The 23,355-nt window shown below is 55.4% G+C and overlaps 1 protein-coding gene across 1 annotated transcript in view; it reads left to right on the forward strand.

Annotated features, from left to right (window-relative positions):
* The window catches only part of LOC118617051 (mediator of RNA polymerase II transcription subunit 12-like protein), a 173,475-nt gene that overhangs the window by 38,197 nt on the left and 111,923 nt on the right, over positions 1 to 23,355 (forward strand). The window contains exons 7-9 of the mRNA XM_036242536.1: positions 9,843 to 10,034; positions 16,107 to 16,266; positions 17,288 to 17,387. Of these exons, the coding sequence (XP_036098429.1) occupies positions 9,843 to 10,034; positions 16,107 to 16,266; positions 17,288 to 17,387 (452 nt within the window). The remainder of the gene's footprint in view (positions 1 to 9,842; positions 10,035 to 16,106; positions 16,267 to 17,287; positions 17,388 to 23,355) is intronic.

Raw genomic sequence — 23,355 nt, forward strand, 5'->3', positions numbered from 1 at the left:
TACAGTTCCAGTCCAGTCCGCCCTCCCTCTGCTGGAGCCCAAGGTGAGTGGCTGTGGCTGTTTCAGCCTCTGTCCCGGCTGCGCTGTGGAGCCGCCTGGGAGTGTGACCCGAGGGCGCCGCTCCCAGCTGAGGCCGCTGCCGAGCTGCCGACCGTGGGCTCCCAGCCCCATCTCGCGCCTTCGCAGTCCTACCAGGATCGAGCCAGTGTCCCTGGTTATATGGTCCTCGCCAGCTGCTTTTCTGTTGTTTTATCCCGCTAATTTGTCTGTTATAGTTGTAATTCCAGTTTGGTTCTGGGAGACGGTTTGTGTAGCTTCAGTTCACTCTGTCACCATTTTGGAATCCCCTCCAGTGAGTTTTAGATAGAATGGAAGGGAGGGAGGGAGAGAGAGAAACATCGGTTGATTACCTCCTGCACCACCCCGACAGGGGCTGGGGAGTGCAGGCCCTTGATTGAGAATTGAACCCGAGGCCCTCGATCTGAGGGCTGATTACTAACCGCTGAGCCAAATTGGCCAGGGCAGCCCTGGACTCTGAGGTAGTATTTTTCTTTTTCTTTCAGCTGGTCAGCTTGTCTTACATTTGGCCGGGGAGGGTGCCTGTAACTGGGCTCTCAGGTCCTTTTCTTTGAGTGTTTCCTCGCTTTTGACACAGTAACGCGTCCCAGGGTCGTGTTCGTCCCCTGCCCCAGCGCAGATCTGGGTGCTCGGCGTGGTCTCTGCTGCTCGAGTGTCTTGACTCTTAGGCCCTTTCGGTGGACAGAGATGGGGAACCTGGTTAGATTTCTACCCCCTTCCTCCTTCCTCCCTCCCTTCCTCCATCAGTTCTAAGCCAACACCACAGGGCTTTCTCTTTTTCTTGTTTCATCTTAGTGTCTCCTTTCTCCCAAGGTGAGAACCCTGCGTCTTAGCAAAATCAACCTGTGTATTCATTTCCTCCTCCTGGCAATGCACACCGCGACCTTTCCGAATACCCTAGAGCAATGTTTCCGACAACAGAAGCGCCGTGTACCAGCTGTGTACCATGTCCCTGTGTTCTTCCCTACTTCTTGTCCTTACGCTGACTCACTAAGAGTACACAGCCCGCTGGACCCCCGAGTCCCAGCCCAGGCCCACGGCAGCCCGCCTCTCATTTCCGGTCAGGGTGACAGGTGTCCCTGTCCTTCGCCAAGGACTTCCTGGTGGGTGGCGTGGCCGTGGCCACCTCCGAGATGGCAGCAGCACCCATGGAGTGGCCGAGCTGCGGCTGCAGGCGGCACATGTCAGCAGACAAGTCACCGCAGATGAGCAGCGCCAGGGCGTCCATATAGACTGCGTGGACCACGTCCCCAAGGGGCAGGGGGCCCTGTCCTCCTGGCTGGTACCCCTCCTTCCCCACCCGGGCTCTCAACTTTGCCTTCGAGATAAACACAAGCAGATCGTCCCGGGTACGGCGGACAAGAGAACTCAGGCTGGAGCCACTGTGCTGGGGACGTGGCGTCGCTGGTCCTGTGGGCCACCTCCTTGTGTGCTGCGCCCCCTCCTGGCCATGACCCTGAGGTCCAGTGGTGATGTGGGCGAGGCTGGAGCCCAGAGGCAGTTCAGACGGGGGACTGCCTGGTTCGTGTCTCCAACCCCATGAGATCGGGGCGTCCGAGGCTTCCGGTGCCCCTGCAGGTGCTGTCACCACCCAGCGGCCCCCCTGGCACCCGCCGCTGCACAGGGATGTTTCCGGACCCCGGGACACCCGCTTCTGCACGGGCTGGATGGCTGCACCGTCGGCACAGCGGTGGCAGGTGGGCTCCTTGTGTCACACTGTTCGCGCAGCAGGATGAGGTCAGAGGCACAGTGTGCTCCCTGCGGAGGGAGGGCGCTCCCTGGGGGTGCAGGAGGCAGCTCTGTGCTTCCCACGGGGCTTCCCGGGCCCTTCCCGGGCCCTTCTCAGGCCCCTTCCCGGGCTCTTCCCGGGCTCTTCCCAGGTCCCTTCCCGGGCTCTTCCCAGGTCCCTTCCCGGGCTCTTCCCAGGTCCCTTCCCGGGCTCTTCCCGGGCTCTTCCCGGGCTCTTCCCAGGTCCCTTCCCGGGCTCTTCCCAGGTCCCTTCCGGGGCTCTTCCCAGGTCCCTTCCCGGGGCTCTTCCCAGGTCCCTTCCCGGGCTCTTCCCGGGTCCCTTCCCGGGTCCCTTCCCGGGCTCTTCCCGGGCTCTTCCGGGTCCCTTCCCGGGCTCTTCCCGGGCTCTTCCCGGGCTCTTCCCGGGCTCTTCCCAGGTCCCTTCCCGGGCTCTTCCCAGGTCCCTTCCGGGGCTCTTCCCAGGTCCCTTCCCGGGGCTCTTCCCAGGTCCCTTCCCGGGCTCTTCCCAGGTCCCTTCCCGGGCTCTTCCCGGGCTCTTCCCGGGCTCTTCCCAGGTCCCTTCCCGGGCTCTTCCCGGGCTCTTCCCGGGCTCTTCCCAGGTCCCTTCCCGGGCTCTTCCCGGGGCTCTTCCCGGGCTCTTCCCGGGGCTCTTCCCGGGCTCTTCCCAGGTCCCTTCCCGGGCTCTTCCCGGGCTCTTCCCGGGCTCTTCCCAGGTCCCTTCCCGGGCTCTTCCCAGGTCTTCCGGGCTCTTCCCGGGCTTCCCGGCTTTCCCAGGTCCCTTCCCGGGCTCTTCCCAGGTCCCTTCCCGGGGCTCTTCCCGGGGCTCTTCCCAGGCTCTTCCCGGGCTCTTCCCAGACTCTTCCCGGGGCTCTTCCCGGGCTCTTCCCAGGGCTCTTCCCAGACTCTTCCCGGGGCTCTTCCCGGGGCTCTTCCCGGGCTCTTCCCAGGTCCCTTCCCGGGCTCTTCCCGGGTCCCTTCCCGGGCTCTTCCCGGGGCTCTTCCCGGGGCTCTTCCCAGGTCCCTTCCCGGGCTCTTCCCAGGTCCCTTCCCGGGGCTCTTCCCGGGCTCTTCCCAGGCTCTTCCCGGGCTCTTCCCAGGTCCCTTCCCGGGGCTCTTCCCGGGCTCTTCCCGGGTCCCTTCCCGGGCTCTTCCCGGGTCCCTTCCCGGGCTCTTCCCGGGGCTCTTCCCGGGGCTCTTCCCGGGATCTTCCCGGGCTCTTCCCGAGCTCTTCCCAGGTCCCTTCCCGGGCTCTTCCGGGTCCCTTTCCGGGCTCTTCCCGGGCTCTTCCCAGGCTCTTCCCGGGCTCTTCCCGGTCCCTTCCCGGGCTCTTCCCGGTCCCTTCCCGGGCTCTTCCCGGGCTCTTCCCAGGTCCCTTCCCGGGCTCTTCCCAGGTCCCTTCCCGGGCTCTTCCCAGGTCCCTTCCCGGGCTCTTCCCGGGCTCTTCCCGGGCTCTTCCCAGGTCCCTTCCCGGGCTCTTCCCGGGCTCTTCCCAGGTCCCTTCCCGGGCTCTTCCCAGGTCCCTTCCCGGGCTCTTCCCAGGTCCCTTCCCGGGCTCTTCCCAGGTCCCTTCCCGGGCTCTTCCCGGGCTCTTCCCGGGCTCTTCCCAGGTCCCTTCCCGGGCTCTTCCCGGGCTCTTCCCAGGTCCCTTCCCGGGCTCTTCCCAGGTCCCTTCCCGGGCTCTTCCCAGGTCCCCTCCCGGGGCTCTTCCCGGGCTCTTCCCGGGCTCTTCCCAGGTCCCTTCCCGGGCTCTTCCCAGGTCCCTTCCCAGGCTCTTCCCGGGCCCTTCCCGGGCCCTTCCCGGGCCCTTCCCGGTCCCTTCCCGGGCTCTTCCCGGGCTCTTCCCAGGTCCCTTCCCGGGCTCTTCCCAGGCTCTTCCCGGGCTCTTCCCAGGTCCCTTCCCGGGCTCTTCCCAGGCTCTTCCCGGGCTCTTCCCAGGTCCCTTCCCGGGCTCTTTCCGGGCTCTTCCCAGGGCTCACAGGCGGGGTTGCCCAGGGGCGTGGCAGGGCCCGTGCACTTGCCTCCGGGATGAGGTCGCGGGGTCCAGGATGGTTTCCAGGCTTCCCCGCCCACGGGGTGAGCAGGCGCAGTGTGGCCGCAGCAGGGCTGAGCGTCCTGGGTTCTGTTGCCCCTTCAGCAGCTCTGTTCACCGTCGTCCCCGCCTCTTGTGCTTCCAGGGTCCTGGCTTCACTCTATCGCGGGCTTTTCAAACAGATTCATTAAAAAGTCGACCGCGACAGTGACAATGATACCGCGCGCGCTCTGGGTTGTCTGAGTCAATTACACACTCTGTATCACAATCACAATTAAAATGACTGTAGTAGGGCCCTGGCCGGTTTGGGTCCGCGGTTGGGGCGTCGGCCTGCGGACCGGAGAGTCCCGGGTTCGGTTCCCGCTCAGGGCGTGCACCAAAAAAAAGAAAAAAGTACAGTCGGAATGTTCTGTTAATTTTCTTGCATTAAATTTTTGTGTGTATGTGGTATGTTGATAATTAGATAGACGTGTTTCTGCTTGTTTTTTGAGTTTTGGTTTTGATGTTTAAGAAATTTTGAGGCATTCTTAATTTTCAAATATTAAAGTACTTTTATGAAACTGAAACCATCATACACACAAGTAAAAAGAAATCAAACATATAGACAGGTTTCTATGCCTTTTCCTTCTTCCCCAAGACACCCAGTGCTGAAGGTTCCTGTACCATTCTGCATCTGTTTTTATGTGCACACGTGTACACACAAACATGTGATTGACGGTTTGCTAAATTACCAACTGAACTCTTATTTAAAGGATGTGAACTAAAGTAAAAGCATTTTCTACAGATGATTCTATCAACCAAACGCTATGTGTTTAGTTTTGTCTTTTTCCCATCTTGACAATTTTTAACCCTGCAACCGCAGCCATATATGTTGTCGTTTGTGTTCAGATTTTCTTGTTAATGTGGTAAAATATGCATAACATGAAATTTACTATTTCAGCCTTTAAACAAATTATTTCTTTATTGATTTTAGAGAGAGGAAGGGAGAAGGAGAGAGAGAGAAACATGGATGAGAGAGAACATTGACTGGCCGCCTCCTGCACGCCCCCCACTGGGGATCAGCCCACAACCTGGGCATGTGCCCTGACCAGGAATCGAACCAGCGACCTCTTGGTGCAGGGTCGGCGCTCAACCACTGAGCCACACTGGTCGAGCCATTTCAGCCTTTTAAAGAGCACAGTTTTTTGGCATTAAGTACAGTGACAATGTTGTGCAACTGTCGCTATCGTCCATCTATGAAACTTTTCCGCGGTCCCTAACGTACCTCAGAATCATGAGGCTTCGTGTGCTGTTTCCCTCGAGGCTGAGGTGATCGTGCTAGTGGTGATCGATGGCTAGGTGACATGTCACGCTTTCTGGACTGCCACGGACGGACGCTGCTCGTACACACCCGCGGGCTGTTGCCAGGCTCTGGTTAACCAAGAGGTGGTAGTCGTGGCCGAAGACACAGCTTTTGTTCTTCAGTTCGAATTCCTGGGACAGCATCGCTCCCCAGACGGTGCCTCCGTCTCGTCGAGCTGCCGAAATGAGGCACCGCAGCCTGCGTGCTTACCCAACAGACATGTGCTTTTCTGAGATCATTTATTCTCTCCCAGAGGCTGGGGTCCAAGACCAAGGTGGCAGCAGGGCTGGCTTCTCCTGAGGCCTCTCCTTGGTGTGTGCACACGGCCCTCTGGGTCGGCCTTCTCCCAGTCCCTGTGCTGGGCACACAGCCCTCTGGGTCGGCCTGCACCCGTCCCTGTGCTGGGCACACGGCCCTCTGGGTCTGCCTGCACCCCGTCCCTGTGCTGGGCACACCGCCCTCTGGGTCTGCCTGCACCCGTCCCTGTGCTGGGCACACGGCCCTCTGGGTCTGCCTGCACCCCGTCCCTGGGCACACGGCCCTCTGGGTCTGCCTGCACCCCGTCCCTGTGCTGGGCACACGGCCCTCTGGGTCTGCCTGCACCCGTCCCTGTGCTGGGCACACGGCCCTCTGGGTCTGCCTGCACCCCGTCCCTGTGCTGGGCACACGGCCCTCTGGGTCTGCCTGCACCCCGTCCCTGTGCTGGGCACACGGCCCTCTGGGTCTGCCTGCACCCGTCCCTGTGCTGGGCACACGGCCCTCTGGGTCTGCCTGCACCTGTCCCTGTGCTGGGCACACGGCCCTCTGGGTCTGCCTGCACCCGTCCCTGTGCTGGGCACACGGCCCTCTGGGTCTGCCTGCACCCGTCCCTGTGCTGGGCACACGGCCCTCTGGGTCTGCCTGCACCCGTCCCTGTGCTGGGCACACGGCCCTCTGGGTCTGCCTGCACCCCGTCCCTGGGCACACGGCCCTCTGGGTCTGCCTGCACCCCGTCCCTGTGCTGGGCACACGGCCCTCTGGGTCTGCCTGCACCCGTCCCTGTGCTGGGACACGGCCCTCTGGGTCTGCCTGCACCCCGTCCCTGTGCTGGGCACACGGCCCTCTGGGTCTGCCTGCACCCCGTCCCTGTGCTGGGCACACGGCCCTCTGGGTCTGCCTGCACCCGTCCCTGTGCTGGCACACGGCCCTCTGGGTCTGCCTGCACCCCGTCCCTGTGCTGGGCACACGGCCCTCTGGGTCTGCCTGCACCCCGTCCCTGTGCTGGCACACGGCCCTCTGGGTCTGCCTGCACCCGTCCCTGTGCTGGCACACGGCCCTCTGGGTCTGCCTGCACCCCGTCCCTGTGCTGGGCACACGGCCCTCTGGGTCTGCCTGCACCCCGTCCCTGTGCTGGGCACACGGCCCGCTGGGTCTGCCTGCACCCCGTCCCTGTGCTGGGCACACGGCCCTCTGGGTCTGCCTGCACCCCGTCCCTGTGCTGGGCACACGGCCCTCTGGGTCTGCCTGCACCCCGTCCCTGTGCTGGGCACACGGCCCTCTGGGTCTGCCTGCACCCGTCCCTGTGCTGGCACACGGCCCTCTGGGTCTGCCTGCACCCCGTCCCTGTGCTGGGCACACGGCCCTCTGGGTCTGCCTGCACCCGTCCCTGTGCTGGGACACGGCCCTCTGGGTCTGCCTGCACCCCGTCCCTGTGCTGGGCACCCGTCCCTGTGCTGGGACACGGCCCTCTGGGTCTGCCTGCACCCCGTCCCTGTGCTGGGCACACGGCCCTCTGGGTCTGCCTGCACCCTGTCCCCGTGCTGGGCACACGGCCCTCTGGGTCTGCCTGCACCCCGTCCCCGTGCTGGGCACACGGCCCTCTGGGTCTGCCTGCGCCCGTCCTGTTGGGTACCACCCCTGTGACCTCGCTCAGCCCTGTTTGCCTCGTCAGAGGCCCTGTCTCCAGAGGTGGTCAGGGCTTCCTCGTCTCAGCGTTGGGAACACACAGTTCAGCCCACAACAGAATAGGAATGTTTCATGTCTCTTTATTTGAACTGCCAAATAGTTCTCAGTTGTGTCAAGTTTTATGTCACTCTGAGTCACAGGGAGTAGAAATGTCACCCATCACAGCTGCTACGTCACCTCCTGTGACATTCACGTGGGAAGTCACACCTTCCGGGGGGACTTTGATCTTAGAAACATTACGTATATAGACTGTGGTGTGTAGCCCCTAAACTTTTCCCATTTTCGTATCGAATTATCATTTGCAGAATAGCTTTGGATAGATGGAAAGAAGTTTTATTCATTTATTTTTGTTACAGATGTTTCTCCCCTCCCATGCACGCCCCCCCCCCCCCCAGCATTGTTGTCTGTGTCCATGGGTTACGCATACATGTATGCAACTTCTTGTTTTGTTTTTCTTCAATTTTTATTACTTTATTTTTGTTACAGATGTTTCGAAAGAAGTTTTAATTAAGCCTTATTTTTCGTTCCTTGTGTGAGAGAGTGCCACTTGGTATAAACCTTTGCGGGGAAGTTTAGCAATGCTGATTAAAATAAAAAATCATAGACTCTGAATTCTGGAAATGGGTCTGAAAGCTATAGCCGTCCACGTCCGGAATATTAAATAGGGAAGGTTGTTCCCTTGACGGTGACTCGGGACAGCAGGTGTTTGGAACACATACCCCAGATGTCCATTCACAGGTGCTCGGTTGAGTAAAATGTGGGACGTCCACCCCGTCCATTTTGATGTGTCTGTGAACACAGACAGGAAGCTCTGCAGGTGCCGACGGAAGGCTCTTGGACATCTGCTGGTTGTATAAGAGGAGGGGTACGTACGAGAGAGAGAATCACGTATTCCTGTTTGGGTATATGAAATGCTGGAGACGTGAGACACTCATCACAGTTGGTTAGAGGAGGTGGGCTCTGGGACTTGGGTGTGAGACTCTTTACTTCTTTTGATTTGGGGATAATGTGAATATATTGCTGTTACAGTAAAATAAAATGCGTGATCATGTTTTTATTTTTTATCTTTCTTGTTTGAATTCTAATATGCATTTTATTCTGCCTTGCTGTTTTGGAAATTTTGACTTTGTTTTCAGTATGTGGTTCTTCGGCTGGTTTTTTAGGAAGAATAACTTACATACAGTCACCATGTCCCATTGCTGCGAATGTAGAAGAGAGTATAATTGTAAAGCAGTTTACTTTGGGGAAAAAAAAAAAAAAAAAAAGAATGTATGCCTTTGTTTATAATGATTAAAAGGCTGATACATAAATGTGGAAATAAGAGACATTTTAAAAGTAAAATAGTTTGAATAGGTAAGTGTTTTGTGCCCATGGTTCAAAGACCAAACATTGATTGAGAAATTTAAAATTAAACTATCTGTTATTGTTAGCTGCTTGTTTAAAAAAAAACAAACTGGTTTTTGCTAAATGTTTGCATTTATTTGATTCTCTGTTGGGGCACTATGCAAATATTTGCTTTAAAAAAAAAAAAACTGTGAAGGTTTTTTTTGCTGTTTTTTTTTTTTAAAGTAAAGCTGAGACTTTTTTTTCTAATCATTCTTAATTTTTATTACCATTTTACATCAACACACCAACAAGCAATTTCCTTTTATTGTACATTAATCACAAGGATCAAGGAATTACAGTTCACATTAAAAATTTGTGCAGTTCCAGCATTTCACCCTGGTGGTAAACTTGGCTAATTGCTTACACCTCCTTCAACCTGTGTAGTAATGGTTAGACTCGTGAGCAGTAACTAAGATACTGATTCTCATTTTGCTTCTCCAGAGTACGTATTTTATTTTAATCATGTTGCCACTGTCTGCTAACCAGGGTTGGAGCTACTTGTTAGCAACTGTTACTGACAAACTTGCTACTATTTGAGAATTCCCAGGGGATGAAAGGTGATCCTTTGCTAGAATGCTTAGAAATTCCAACAGGTTTTTTGTGGACTAATTTAAGTTTCAGGTATGACTTTATCTCCGTCCCTGTTGTCTTTCTCCTTCCTTGTCTTCTTTTAACTTGTTAGTATGAAGATGCTACGGCAGATCAGAGGAGCACCCTCGCTGCCTGCCTCATTCAGAGCAGGTCACAGTCGCTCGCTCTCGACACACGTGTGCTCACGAAACTGGCAGCCCGGCCAGAGCTGCTGGATAGGTCATTTAACTGATTCTTGCAATTTTCCACTTAAATACATTACATGTCTCTGAGTATACATACAGAGTTTGCTTTCTGAAGATGCGTGCTCTGAAGATGAAACATGAATAAGGGTTACAGTGTGACTGACTACTCAGCTGTCTGTGCAGCTCTCCCAGGAGGGTGCTCCCCCGGGTGGGTGTGCAGGACGCAAGGGCCGGCAGCCGCAGGGGGAGGCGGGGACCCCCTTCTCCTGACATTTATTCGGGGTATTTAATCCCATCTCACCAGATACTTTCAAAGGCTCTCCTTTCCGGAACCCGCTTGTTGCTAGGAACCGAGGTGCTGTGGGGCTGTGTTGTCAGGCTAAGGAAATCACAGCTCTTTCCGGGACTTGAGTTGCGACCTGATTTTCCAGTGGGCTGTTGGAAGATTTTCAGTCGAACTGATAACGACGAAAGGCCGTTATACGTGACGGACGGACTTACTTCCCTTGCACGTTCTCCTTTTCCCTTGTTTCCTCAGATCGGAGCCTACTTCAGCAGCATATTAGCCGAGAAGCTGAAGCTGAACACCTTCCAGGACACCGGGAAGAAGAAGCCGCAAGTGAACGCGAAAGACAATTACTGGCTGGTGACTGCTCGGTCGCAGAGTGCCATCCACAGCTGGTTCTCCGACCTGGCGGGCAACAAACCGCTGGCTGTTTTGGCGAAAAAGGTATGACCCTGTCCCTGCGCTGTTTTAACGACGGCCTTGCCGACGTGGGAGCTTTGAGGGAACGTTCGCGCGCGTATTTGTTTCCCCAGCTGTCTCCAAAGCTCGAAGCCTCAGGCCAGGCACACTGCGCCCGGCCCGGGCTACCCAGGGCGGCTCCCCGTTTGTTTGGGTGGCACGTGGTCCCCAGGACGTCCTTAGACCTGAACACCCACCAGGAAGCGGTCCACATGGACTTCAGGTAGACGAGGGTTTTACATCAGAAACAGGCATAGGACCCGATTTCTGTTACGTTTCCCGGTTACTTTTTTTATTTTTTTAAAATTTTTTTGTTACAGATATTTTACCTTTTTTACCCCATTGGCACCCCCACCCCACCCCACCTCCGCCCCATCCCCGGCTTAGTTGTCCATGTCCATTAGTCATGCATACATGCATATAAGTTCTGTGGTTTATCTCTTACCACCCCCCACCCCCTCTTCTGAGGGATGTCAGTCTGTGCCCTACTTCCATGTGTCTGGGTCTACTGTATTCCTCAGACTGTTATGTTCAATATATTCCGTATATAAGTGAGATCATGTGGTATTTGTCTTTTTCTGCTTGGCTTCTTTCACTTAGGATAATACTTTTTAGGTCCCTCCATGTCGTCTCGAAGGATAAGAGATCTTTCTTTCTTACAGCTGCATAGTACTCCAGTGTGTATTTGTACCACAGCTTTTTTATCTGTTTGTCTACTGATGGACACTTGGGCTGTTTCCAGATCTTAGCTATTGTAAATAGTGCTGCTATGAACATGGGGGTACATATATTCTTCCTGATTGGTGTTTCAGGCTTCTTAGGGTATATTCCCAGCAGTGGGATCACTGGGTCAAATGGAAGTTCAATTTTTAATTTTTTGAGGTAACACCATATTGTTTTCCATAGCGGCTGCACCAGTCTGCATTCCCACCAGCAGTGTGCTAGGGTCCCCTTTTCTCCACCGTTTCCCGGTTTCTTAGCCCAGCCTGTCCGAGGCGTGTCACGCAGAAACCCTTGCCTCAATGTGCCTTCTTTGCCTTGGAAAGACCCACGTGCTTGAAGCTGTCTCCTTCCCAACAGAAGAACCCAGATAGTGAGGACGATTCTGTGTGTGCTGGAGAAACTCCTGTGAGAAAGGTTTAGAGCAACGTGGGCAGGACTTTATGTATAGCTCCTGGCATTTTGGGGGTGGGAGGGAGGGAGGGTTCTTTTAAAATACCGCCTTTGGTCATTTTCCGCAAGTGGGAACTAATACGCAGATTCAGCAATCTTAACAATGTAAACCGTCTCGGAATTTAGATGCGAGCCAGACAGCTCCCCGTCAGTCTGGATCCCTGACTTCTTGCACCCCTTTCAGGGAGTCCTGCGGGTTTTTCTGCCCAGAACCCTCAGTCTCAGGGGGCCCCCTCTTCTGTCCCTGGTGCTGAGTTTCCGTCGGTTGGCAGGTGCAGGCCCCGTTCTGACGGAGCTCCTTGGTGAATCTGCTTGTTTGATTCCTAAGCCACACTTGGAAAGAGCGGCCGTGCTCCCCGGCCTGCACCCTGCCCGAGAGTCATGGCCGGGCGCTGCCTTCTGTGGGTTTGGGGGTTACAGGCATCTACGGCCTTGAAAACCCTGGTAGTCGGCACAGCCGCCTCTTGCTGCTCAGCCAGAGCCCCGGCCCAGCACAGCCTGGCGTGTGGCACTTTGTCTCCACGAGTGGACACGCACCACCAGGGCCCACCGTGGCCTCTGCGTGGCCTCTGGACACCTGCAGGTCCAGGGACATCCTTCCATACTTGTTGGCTTTCTAACCGGAGTCCATACTCCGCGTTGGTTAGTGCCTTCGGCTCCCGCGTGGCCAGCCTGACATCTTTCTCTTTGGGTTTTCCTTTTCGAAAGCTCTCGGAAGGGTTTGTGGCTGTTTCCCGGGAGGAAGTGCTGCCTGGGAACGGATGCCCTTCCCTGAGGGGTCGGTCTGGTCTTGTGGGAGGGGCTGGGCCGTGTGCAGGGCGTTAGCATTGCTCTTCTCTTTTCACTGGGAGCAGCCTCTGGCCAAGGCAGTGTCCCCCAGGTGAGCCCCCCCGATACTTTTAAAAAAATGTTTTCTTTATACTACCATTGAATAGACTTTGAAGTCTTCAGTTCTTAGGCATCTCAATCCCCGCCCCCCCCCCCCCCTTCAGCATATCATCTTCTTGAGATGGCGAAATCTCTCTCTGAGTTGGGTAAAACCCTGGCATTTTCTACAGGCTCTTCATGTTAGAAAGTTTAAATCCTTCTTTAGTTTCTGGGATTGATCAGTGAGAGGGCTTTAATGCAAAAGACCGTCCTTTTCCTGCTGAGATTCCGAGTCATCTTCCAGCTCCGACCAGGGTTCCAAAGCCGTCCTCTGTGGGCTGGGTCAGGCTTCTGGACGTGGGCTCTGTGACGGCAAAGCGCCTCAGCACGCCAGGCACGTGGCGAGCGAGGGGTCCGCCATCGCCCGTGAATGGCTCTTAATCCAGTCGCCGTCAAGGCTGGATTTGGGAAAGGAGACTCGGGCCCCTAAGGGACCCCTCTAGCTCTTGAACTGTTCTCTGGTCCTCCCGTGTTCCGCCGGTGGCCGTGGTCTGTGGCGGTACCACGGACAGAGAACGCTGATGGTCACGGCATCCGAGGGAAGAGGTGAGGCAGGGCTGGAAAACCATCACATGCTGAGTGTCTCAGTTTCCTTCTGGTCTTGACATGTAGCTCTGGCTTGATGTGGGCCCCAGGCAACTGCCAGTGATTGTCCAGGTTCAGCTCCAAGTTCAAGTCTTTGTTGAAAATAGACTCCATCACTGCAAGGAAGTCATGCTTCACTCAGGGTAAACATATCTTCCTTCCTGAGTTGGCCCTTAATGAGGAAACTGTCCTCGCCTGTGTCCTTGTGCTCGAAGGCCCTTGGTCTGAGCCAACCACTTCTTAGGGCTCTGCTGTAGGAGCAGGGGCCGGGGGCGGGGGGAGCTTTGCCTCCTGCCGCTCGTGTAAGACCGGTGGCCTTGTTTGCTTTCATCTCCACATTCCACGTGTTCCAGTGTTCCTGTGTTTCCTCCTGCCACTTCTGTTCAAAAGAAATCCTTTGGGCATCCGCAACATTGCTATTGGGGATGTTTCTTTGGAGACGCCGACTTCACTCTTTGCATTTGCCCATGTTTCGGGCCTTGGTTTAATCAACTTTTGGTATGGCTGACGAAGAGGCTTTCCGACCCCGACGGCAGGAACTTAACTCGCTGACGCCAAGCTGTGTGTTCTGCGTGAGCAGCAGCAGCTTGGCTCTGGAGCCGAACATTGAAGCCTGTGCTTTTGTCTCCGGCTTAAATGACGGTGAAGCCGAGCCTTGTGCTCCGTGAGGGGTGTGCCCTGGAAGCTGCATTTTCAAGACATTTTCTTGTGAAAATGTCTGGCTGTGGTCTGTAGAAGGGAAGCCTCTTACAGCTTTGGCCTGTGACCTCCAGCTCCCTTTCAGTCAGCGCTGTGTGCAGTTTGCGTCTTTCCTGGGGGTGTGCTCTTCTGTCGGCTCCCAAGGCGGGAACTACACAGGATCAAGCCTATTGAATGGCCTGTAAAACACAGGATGTGGACACATTGAATCAGCACCCAAGGCAGGGGGTGGGGGGAATGGACTACACAGAATCAAGCCTATTGAATGGCCCATAAGATACAGTAGGTGGACACATTGTATCAGCACCCAGGGCGGGAACTACACATGATCAAGCCTATTGAATGGCCCAGAAGATACAGTAGGTAGACACATTGTATCAGCACCCAAGGCGGGAACTACACAAGATCAAGCCTACTGAATGGCCCAGAAGATACAGTAGGTGGACACATTGTATCGCAGTGTGCACACAGCCAGATTTCCCTCAGTATTGGAGAAGCTGGATGTTTCTTTGATAAGAACCAGGTGAAGTCAAGTGAAATCAAGGGGCATCGCCCTGTTTTATAAAAGAAGACGTATCTTTTCATTCGGGGGTCACACTTTGTAGCAAATGTAGGCATAGTCGAATTTATAACATGCGTATGGTGCAAAGAATCGACTGACTAAACGAGGATTTGGTCAACTGAGAGAAAAATGCTATGCTCCATGGAGCAGTTGGCTGGTTGGAAGCCCTGATTTCCAACACAAGATCAAGCAAGAGTGTGGCGCAGAGACCGAGGCTCTAGCTGTCCACGGTCGTGGTGTGTAGGATCCTCTCAGGAGGGGGTCAAGTCCATGGCTTGCAAACACTTTGGCTGGCATGGAGACATTTTTGGAACTGGCAACAGAACAAAAATAGTTATAATTTTGATACCTGTCATTCTTTTGCTGTACCCTTCTAAACACTCAGGGATGTCGACTGGGTTGGTGTTATCACATTAACAAAGGAGACGAGCCTGGCACAGGTGGATTTAACCAGACAGACTGGGCTGGGAATGGAGCAGAGAGGTGCCGGGCCCTCCTCTGAGGGCGACTGTCTCTCTGGGTCACTGCTTTAGTCTGCTGGTCCCAGCCAGCAAGCCCCGTCCACTCCAGCTCTAGAGTCAGATGTTGAATAGATTGTACAGAGATGAGTGGCTGGTCCAGGGTGTTTATGCGGACTTCGGAAAGAGTGCATTAACTCTTTCAGACCACCTGGCGGTGCACGGGGGGACTAATTTGCTAAATAGCACCTCTGTGGTCTGGAGGAAATAATTAACCACCCCAAGTGCCTACTTTCCATCAGCGAATTAATTATCCAGCTATTTCTAGCTCCGTGTTTATTAGGCAGACTCCCTGTTCCATCATTTTAGCCTCTATTTTAATTAATAATGAATGTGTTGTCTTTATTGTTAAGAGTATTCCAGCCCTGGCCGGTTTGGCTCAGTGGTTGGAGCATCGGCCTGCGGACCAGAGTCCTGGGTTTGGTTCCCGCTAGGGGCAGGTACCAAAAAAAAAAAAAGAAAAAGTTTTCTCTTTTATTCCAGTTTTCCCCCATTGCCCCTGTCCACAGGCTTCCCGCCCCATCCAGCGCCTCACCACACTGTTATCTGGCTGTGGGTTATGCAAATATGCATATAAGTTCTTTGGTTAATGTCTTCCTGTCCCCTGCCCCATCACTCTGTTCCATACTTCCTTGTCTCTGGTTAAAAAAATAGCCTCTATTTTAAATTTGGGGCTAAAGGCACTTTTAGAAGCTTTGTGGACATTGCTAATTCTTATGAAATGGTACAGTTGAAAAGCTTTCTACAAAGCAGTATCCTTGGATAAAATGTAGCGTGGAGACTGATTTTCACTTGACCTGTCCATTCCAGTGTTAAGATGAAATTCTATTTTTCTTTCTTTTCTCTATTAATTTTAATTTTTATTTTTGGGAGAGAGGAAGGGAGAGGGAGAGAGAGAAAAATCGATGAGCCCTGGCCGGTTTGGCTCAGCGGTTAGAGCGTCGGCCTGCGGTCCGGAGAGACCCGGGTTCGGGTCTGTACCTCGGTTGCAGTTTGTCCCCGGCCCTGGTTGGTCGTGCGGGTGGCAGCCACTCGATGTGTCCCTTCCACATCGATGTTTCCCTCTCTCTCTCTTCCTCTCTCTCCCTCCCACTCTGTCTGTACAAAAAGTGGAAAAATGTCCTCGGATGAGGATTAAAAAAAAAAGAAAAATCGATGAAAAAGAACATCGATGGGCCGCCTCCTGCATGTCCCCCACTGGGGATCAGTCCCACAACCTGGGCATGTGCCCTGACCGGGAATCAAACTGGCGACTGCTTGGTGCAGGGTTAACGCTCAACCACTGAGCCACAGCGATCGGGCTTTTTATCTATTTAGTTGATACGAAGAGTAGCCTTAAGCATCTGACAATTTGCAAATAATTTGTTTTTGTGAGTAGGAAAGCCCAGTTGATACCATTGTGTTGCCAGTGTGCTAAATATAGTTTTGATTATTTTTTCTTAGTGAACATTTGCTTCAAATCCATTAAGGTTATACTTTTTAAAGAAAAAATATAAGGATATGCTTTCTGAAAACCAGAAGGAGTTAAGAGCCTCTTTCTTTTGACCGACGGCGAACAGGTGTGCGATGATCACAGGATGTCATTTCTCCTAGGTCCCCATCCTCAGTAAAAAAGAAGACGTCTTTGCGTACCTAGCCAGATACTCCGTGCCAATGGTCCGGGCGGTGTGGCTGATCAAGATGACGTGTGCCTACTACTCTGCCATTTCCGAAGCTAAAATTAAGAAACGCCAGGCTCCAGATCCCAACGTGGGTAAGCGAGAGAGCAGGGCGTCGTGTACGCTTCACGGCGGGGCCCGGAGGCAGCCGCCCCTCCACCCACCCACCAGGCGCGCCGTCCTCATGGTATGGACGGAGGAGCTGGTCCCTGTCCCTCGTCCCCGCGTCCCGAGTCCGCCAGCGAGGTGTCGAGAGGACCTCAGCCATGTCCTGTGTCTGCAGACTTCTCGCCACCCTGCGGATAGTTTCATAGTCCTTTCCTACCACAGTCAGGGTGAGCGTCCGGATTCCTCCGTGGCCGCCGAGCCCCCGTGATCTGCCCTCTTCCTGCCCGCCCCGCCAGACGGCTTTCCTCCTGCCCTCGCTCCCGTGCGCCCTCCCCAGGGCTCCGCGCTTCTCCCCGGGGCTGGGGTTCGCGTGTCTCGGGGTTCGCGTGTCTGGGTGCCGCCTCCTCCCCGAGGCTTTGGCTCCATGTCCTTTCCTCAGCAGGTTTTCTCTGGACACCTAGCGACAGGTGTCGTTTCTCCCTCCCCTCCCAGGCACAGCACACAGGTTGCTGTTTGAGTCACGGCACGCTTCCCTAACCCCAATGACCTTCAGGGTGTGTGTCCGCCGCCCCCTGCTCGCTCCGCCCTGCAGATGATTCCTGAAAGCCCCCAGGGGAAGTGTGGGCAGTCAGGGCCGCCTCCGGGCGGGACAGGGACCCCGGCGGGACGTGGCACGTGGTTTCCACTGGGAGTGTGCGCGGGCAATTGTGTGAAGGTGTCCTTTTGAACACGAGGGTTACAGATCATTCTTTTTAGAAAATAATATTATTCTTTACTGATTTTAGAGGGAGAGGGAGAGAGAGAGAGAAACACCAACAAGAGATGATTGGCCGCCTCCTGCACGCCCCCCACTGGGGATCAGGCCCACAACCTGGGCATGTGCCCTGACCGGGAATCGAACCCGTGACCTCTTGGTGCAGGGTTGACGCTCAGCCACGGAGCCACAGCGGCTGGACTCGTGTTATATTCTAAATTAATCTGTGATCCCTTGTCTCCACCCACTCCCAGCTGTAATGTGTCTCCGTGGGAAATGTCAGATTGGCGAGCACGCATCTCCCAGGGCAGTGTCTGGCGTGCAGAAGGTGCTCAGCAGTTTTAGGATAAATAAGTGCGTCCTTAGGCACGAAGCAGTCATGTGTGTGTGTGTCTTTTTAATTCCCATTTGCCCCCGGTTCATAGTCCTGAAAGCTATAATGGAGAATCTGTTTCTCTATCCCTTAGACTCTTCACACACACACACACACACACATTTTTTTAAATTCTCACCCGAGGATATTTTCCCATTTATCTTCAGATACAGTGGGAGGGAGGGAGAGAGAAGGAGAGAGAGCGAAACATCGACATGAGAGAGACACATCAACTGGTTGCCTCCTGTACCACCCTGACCAGGGCTGGGGACGAACTGCAGCTGAGGTCTGTGCCCTTGGCTGGACTCGAACCCATGACTCATTGGTCCACGGGCGGCGCTCTAACCGCTGAGCCAAACCCGCCAGGATTCCTCAAATTTTTTCTTCTAGCTTGTTCCTGTCAGCGTTTTCCCTGATGCTGAATTTAATCTGATTTTAACTGTCACAGGAAGGCAGCAAAGGGTGATCATGCAGGAACGATTCTGCCAAATGAAACGTAAAACAATTTTAGGACAAATAAAAGTTTGACAGATTCATCATCTGTAATGAACATGTAGTTAGAGCTTTAGGGATCCCCGATAAGAGGGTATCACCAGAACCATCTGATTTCTTACCGAATGCCTGGAGGGAAGCCCAACTTCAGTTCCTAGGTAGGAGCATCGTAGACTTTTCATTAGATTCGTTACATTCCCATTCATTTTCTTTCCACCGTAACCAGTTGTGTTTCAGTAGGGCTATTTTCTACCCACACAAAGCTAAAATTTTTATTACTTGCACATCCACAGTGGATGGTTGATTAGGCTCACCCACTAGCTATATATATTTTTTTCTTAAGCCATGTAACGTGATTCTGTTTTTTGACTCAGTTTATTTATAGACTGTTACAGTTCATAGGTTTTTTGGGTCATTCACATGTATTAACAAGTGTGAATTTTAAATCCATGAAGGTCAAGTGGCTACTATACAATTTTAATGGTACAGTATAAAAGGTTTGACTTAGCCTGGCCAGTGTGGCTCAGTGGTTGAGCGTCGACTGGTGCACCAAGAGGTTGCCGGTTTGATTCCCGGTTAGGGCACATGCCCAGGTTGTGGGCCTGATCCCCAGTGGGGGGCGTGCAGGAGGCCGTCAGTCGATGTTCTCTCTCATTGATGTTTCTAGCTCTCTCTTTTTCCTTCCTCTCTCTCTAACATCAATAAAGAAAAAGAATTAAAAAAATAATATAATATTGTCTGCCAACTATAATAAAAAAATTATTAAAAAAAATAAATAAAAGATTTGACTTAGCCTGGCCAGTATGCTCAGTGGATGGAGCATCGTCCCAGGGACTGAGAGGTCCCGATTCGATTCCAGGTCAGGGCAGGTGCCCGGGTTGCAGGCTCGATCACCAGTAGGGGGCGTGCAGGAGGCGGCCGATCCGTGTTTCTCCCTCACATCGACGTTCCTCTCTCTCCCTCTGTCTCTAAAAAATCAGTGAAACATATTTTAAAAGGTTTGACCTAAACATGTTGATGGCTGAAACTAAAAAGGCTTTAAAAATGCACCCGTTTCAGGAGCTCACCCCTGGCCCGCCAGGTCTGGCATCTCAGAAAGCGCGCTGGGCTTCTCGTCCCCTCTGCCCCTAGGTGTCGGGGACCCTCCCAGCAGGGGCCTTGGTCTCGGGACATCAGCTCTCTCCGCCTTGACCCCCGTCCGTGTTGCCTTCATCTGTCACGTCTTTTTAGCCTTTTTAAACCCGGAGCAGTTCTTCCCCCTTCAGATTTTTGAGGGGGACAGAACAGCTATTTTGTGGACTGTCCCTTGACTTGCACCTGCCCGGTTCCTCGTGACTAGATGCAGGTGGAACACCAGGGTGCAGTGCCGAGTGTCTCGGTTCGTCAGATCCCACCGTCTCGGAACCGGTGGTGGTACTTCGATCACGGGGACGTGGCGGTGCCACCGGATTCCGTTACTGTTTCCTGCTTTGTAACTAACAAGCAGTGTCACTGTGTCAGCGTCCAGCGGATGTGTTCTGACCCCAGTGTTTCCGATGCGAACGGAACGTACGATCTGTCCCGTGGGGACAGCACGTGCTCTCAGTGACGGATCCCGGTGTCCTGTCAGCCGGCCAGGCCTGGCGTCCCCTCCCTCTGCGTTGCCTTCAGCGCCCCCTCCAGCCGCGTTCCGCAAAGTGCGCGCGTGGACTCACGTGGCTGGAGACACAGCCAGGAGGTCGCAGGCTCCGTGCCCCCAGCAAGCCGGACGGCCACAGGAGCACACACAGACCTGCGTGTTGAATCGCATTCGCTTGTGACACGTCAGAAGAAGCATGTGCAGCAGTAGGTTGCGTCTTCTCGCCTTGATGGTGGAGAGAAGCGCTCAGCCCCTGTGGGCGGGATTGGCGATCCGGCGTCACCCTTTTCCGGGTTGGTTGTACGGCGGGGTTGTCTCGAGGGTTGTTCTTAGGCTTCGTAAAGCTTTTTCGGTAGAAATGGCCTTTATTCCTGGTCATATTTCAGTCCCCACACCCCGAGGAGAACAGTGCTTTTAAAGGGCACTGCTGTCGGAGTGCACCCAAGAGGGTGTTCCCTGAAGGCGAGCGGGCAACAGCGAGGAGGGAGGGGCCCTGGGTGTCAGGTCCGCGAACACAGCGACACAAGATGCTCACCGCCATCCTGAGAGCTGCTAAACTGTCCCGAGTGGGCCGCCCGCAGCTGGCCACCCGCACAGACACCCAGCAGGGTGGGCCCGAGGGGGGAGCAGCCTGGCTTACAGGTGAGGCTTCTGTGTGTCGTTTCAAGCAGGTAAAAAACTATTTGACTTGGATCCATTCTCCCATCAGGGCGGCGATTCTAAAGTAGAGGCGAGTTGGGGAAGCTTGCGGGAAGGGATTGTAGTTTTCGACCGTAGGGACCTAACACACAAACGCAGAGGAGGCGACAGGTCGACACGGAGGCAGAAGATGCTGTCACCTAGTTGAGCGTTGCGGGCTCGAGGGAGTGCGCACCAGGCATCACGCATGGTTACCTTCCGATCGTTTTCAGAGCGGGACGATGCTGAGTTGTTAATTGAACGAGGATGCTTCACTGTGTTCGACGTTTTGAGCTCACCTGCGAAGAGCATTTAAAACGGTCTCGTGAGTCGTTAAAAAAGTAAAACATACGCAGACTTGCATAGTTGAAGAAGGTCTGAGCAGACCAGGAAATAGTCTTTGTAGTAAACAACCCAGAGCTGTGGACATTCACAGTGGGACCTTCCCCGGGGAGGGCTTGTTGCTGAGCCCCCACGACTGGCCCCTGCATTTCCGCTGTCCCTGCTGTCGGTCGGCGCCTCGCTGGGAGTGGTCGGGGTCAGCTCTCCCGGGGTCACGGGTGTGCCCGGACACGTGTCCCCTTCCCTGCCGTCTGCTGGGTTCCATGTGCGTCCTGGTCCTTCCCGATTTGTCATTCAGGTTCTCTGCGAGAGAGACGCTCCTGCCCCGTCCTGGAGGAGGGTGCTGTGTGGATGGCGCCCGGCCTCCGCGCACGGGCCATCTGGGCCCTGCTGGCCGTTCTGACACTGCTGGTCCGTGGGGACAGAGGGGGGTGTAGTTGTTTGTCTTCCTGCCTTTGCTGATACGGGACTATGTCCGGGACTAACAGTGGCTGAATGAAATTCAGGGGGACGTCCGGGGGACCCGCAGAGGCAGTGACGTTCGCGAACAGTAGAGAAGCGCTTCCCGGGAGGATGGGGGGGCCTAGGAAAAGCATTTCCGACCAGTTGACTCGAGTGGAACTGCCGGGATTGTGTTCTCTGTGGGCTCCGACATCCGCGGCCGTGGGCGGTGACGGGAGGCCGGAGAGGGTCTGAGAGTTCTGTCTGCCGGTGACCCGGAGCGTGGAGGGGCCTCGTGCCGCCGTTGTTACAGGGCGCCCTCGGTTCTAGTCTGCAAAACGGGGTGACTGACGGTGCCGTTAGGGATGAAGTGAGTCCATGTGACATTGTGTGTGACTGTGCCAGGCCCCCGTAAGCTGCCGGTGAGCGCGGAGGGGCGAGAGGAGGCAGCGGTGCCCTGGGCTGTCGCCACCCGCCAGCCTCTGGTCTGTGCTCCGTGCCGGAGCCCGAGGGCCGGTCTGCGAGCCGCACCAGGGCCAGTGCGCAGGCTCCCGATTGCCCTCGGCCTGGGAGAGACCCGAGCCTCAGGGCCGGTCACTTGCTGGCACCTGGAGCGGACTCCCTGGAGGGCATTTGCTCTTTCCTCCCTGCGGTGACACGTGTCCTGGGGTGTGCGGGGTGTGGGTCTGGGCCCCGGAAGCATCGCTAGGGAGAAGGGTGCCAGCCGGCCGGAGGCGGCCTGGGGCTGTGGGCGGACGAGGGCTCAGAGTCTCGCTCTCAGGGCGCATGGGTCAGGCAGGAGCGCCGGCCAGCGGCCAGAGAGACGAGTGAAGACGGAGATGAATTATTCGCGAGACGAGCAGCTCGAACCCGGGACGGGAATCGTTGGGTGTCCAGTGTGGTGAAAAGTGACAGGAGGTGCCACGGGCATGAGGTCTCTCTCGGGGGCACGGACGAGAAGCTTACACTGCTCCATGGGTAAACTGCCCAGGAAACCGGCCGTTTGCCCCCCGTGCCCCTGGGGTCTGCGGGCCTGGGGCTTAGACCTGGATGGTGGACTCTTCTAGGTCCACTGTGCTCTGGCCCCACTGCCCTCGCCGCCTCCCCCCACCCCGGCACGAGGCAGAAACAGCCGCCCTGAGCCACTTGGGCTGCAAAAATAAACCCCGCCGAACACACGACCGACGGTCCGGTTTCTTATCTGAGCCAAGCAGCCTTCTGCCGGTTGGGGCCCTTGAAGACACGCCACGCTGACCTCCGATTCCAGGCACCAGCTTCTGTGCTCAGGCCCGGTTCCCTCCGGTTTCAGCGCGTGCCCTGTGTCTCAGCTGCCTGGCCTGCGGGACCTCACCCGACCTCGGACAGAGCGCGGGTGGAAGAGGCTGAGGTGCACCTGTTCCCTCGGCGTGAAGACGGGTTTCCCCCAGGAGGTGGCTCCAGGCGTGTGGAGCGGGCCTGCGGGGTGAGGGCGGGCACCTGCCCCCCTGAGCATCGCTGGGCCGGCCCGCTGTGAGGTCCCGGGGACGCCAGAGAGGGGCGCTGTTCTGTGCAGTGGGCCCCTCCGCTCGCTGAGATAAAGCAGCGTTCTTCCTGAGGGCAGAGTGATTTCTTTTCTGTGCATGACCCGTTTTCTGAGTGAGAATTGCTGTCGTGACACTTACTGTTCAGAAATGAGTGTCCCTATTTTTATTTTTTAATTCTCCTTGGTCATTGTTAGGGGCTCATGGGCTTTTGTTGGTTCAGCATTTCACACCCCGTCACACTCCTCGATCCTTCCGATGTCCACACTGTCCCAAAGCTCTCCAGCGACTGGCGCGGGAAGCCGTGCGGGGTCGTCGACCCCATTCACTCAGAGCACCTGGTTCGAAGGCGCGGACAGCTGGCCCGGCCTCACGGTGCACCTCGGACCCCCGTGAGCCATCCCTCTGCGGAACCGCTTCTTTCCAGTTCAGGAAGCAAGCTCCGAAGGCCGAGGCGCCCATTGCTCTCCGGACGCCGCAGCCCCCAGGCCCGTCCGTGGTGGTGGGCACATGTGGGGCTGCACGTGTGTGCATGCGTGTGTGCATGCGTGTGGGAGGACCCCTGTTCTTCTTCATTTCTTCACTGCTATGTTTATCTCATTTCTGTTACGTGAGCAATCAGTTGATCAAACAGACTAGATTCCGCTGGGAATCTGCTCCAGCCTCCTGCCGGGGAGACGGAAGGTGGGGTGTGTAAGTAACGGCTGGGCGGGAGGGGTGCTGAGCACCATCTCCTCCCCCAGGGAGGCCGGCCGACGGCGCTCAGACCAGGACCGCAAGCTCGTTGTTCAGAGACGAAGGCGCGAACAGGACACAGAGGAGGGAGTTAAAGAGGGTCGGTTGGAGAGGGGGAATGCG

The sequence above is a fragment of the Molossus molossus genome, unplaced genomic scaffold (assembly GCF_014108415.1).
Source record: "Molossus molossus isolate mMolMol1 unplaced genomic scaffold, mMolMol1.p scaffold_m16_p_5, whole genome shotgun sequence".
Taxonomy (NCBI): domain Eukaryota; kingdom Metazoa; phylum Chordata; class Mammalia; order Chiroptera; family Molossidae; genus Molossus; species Molossus molossus.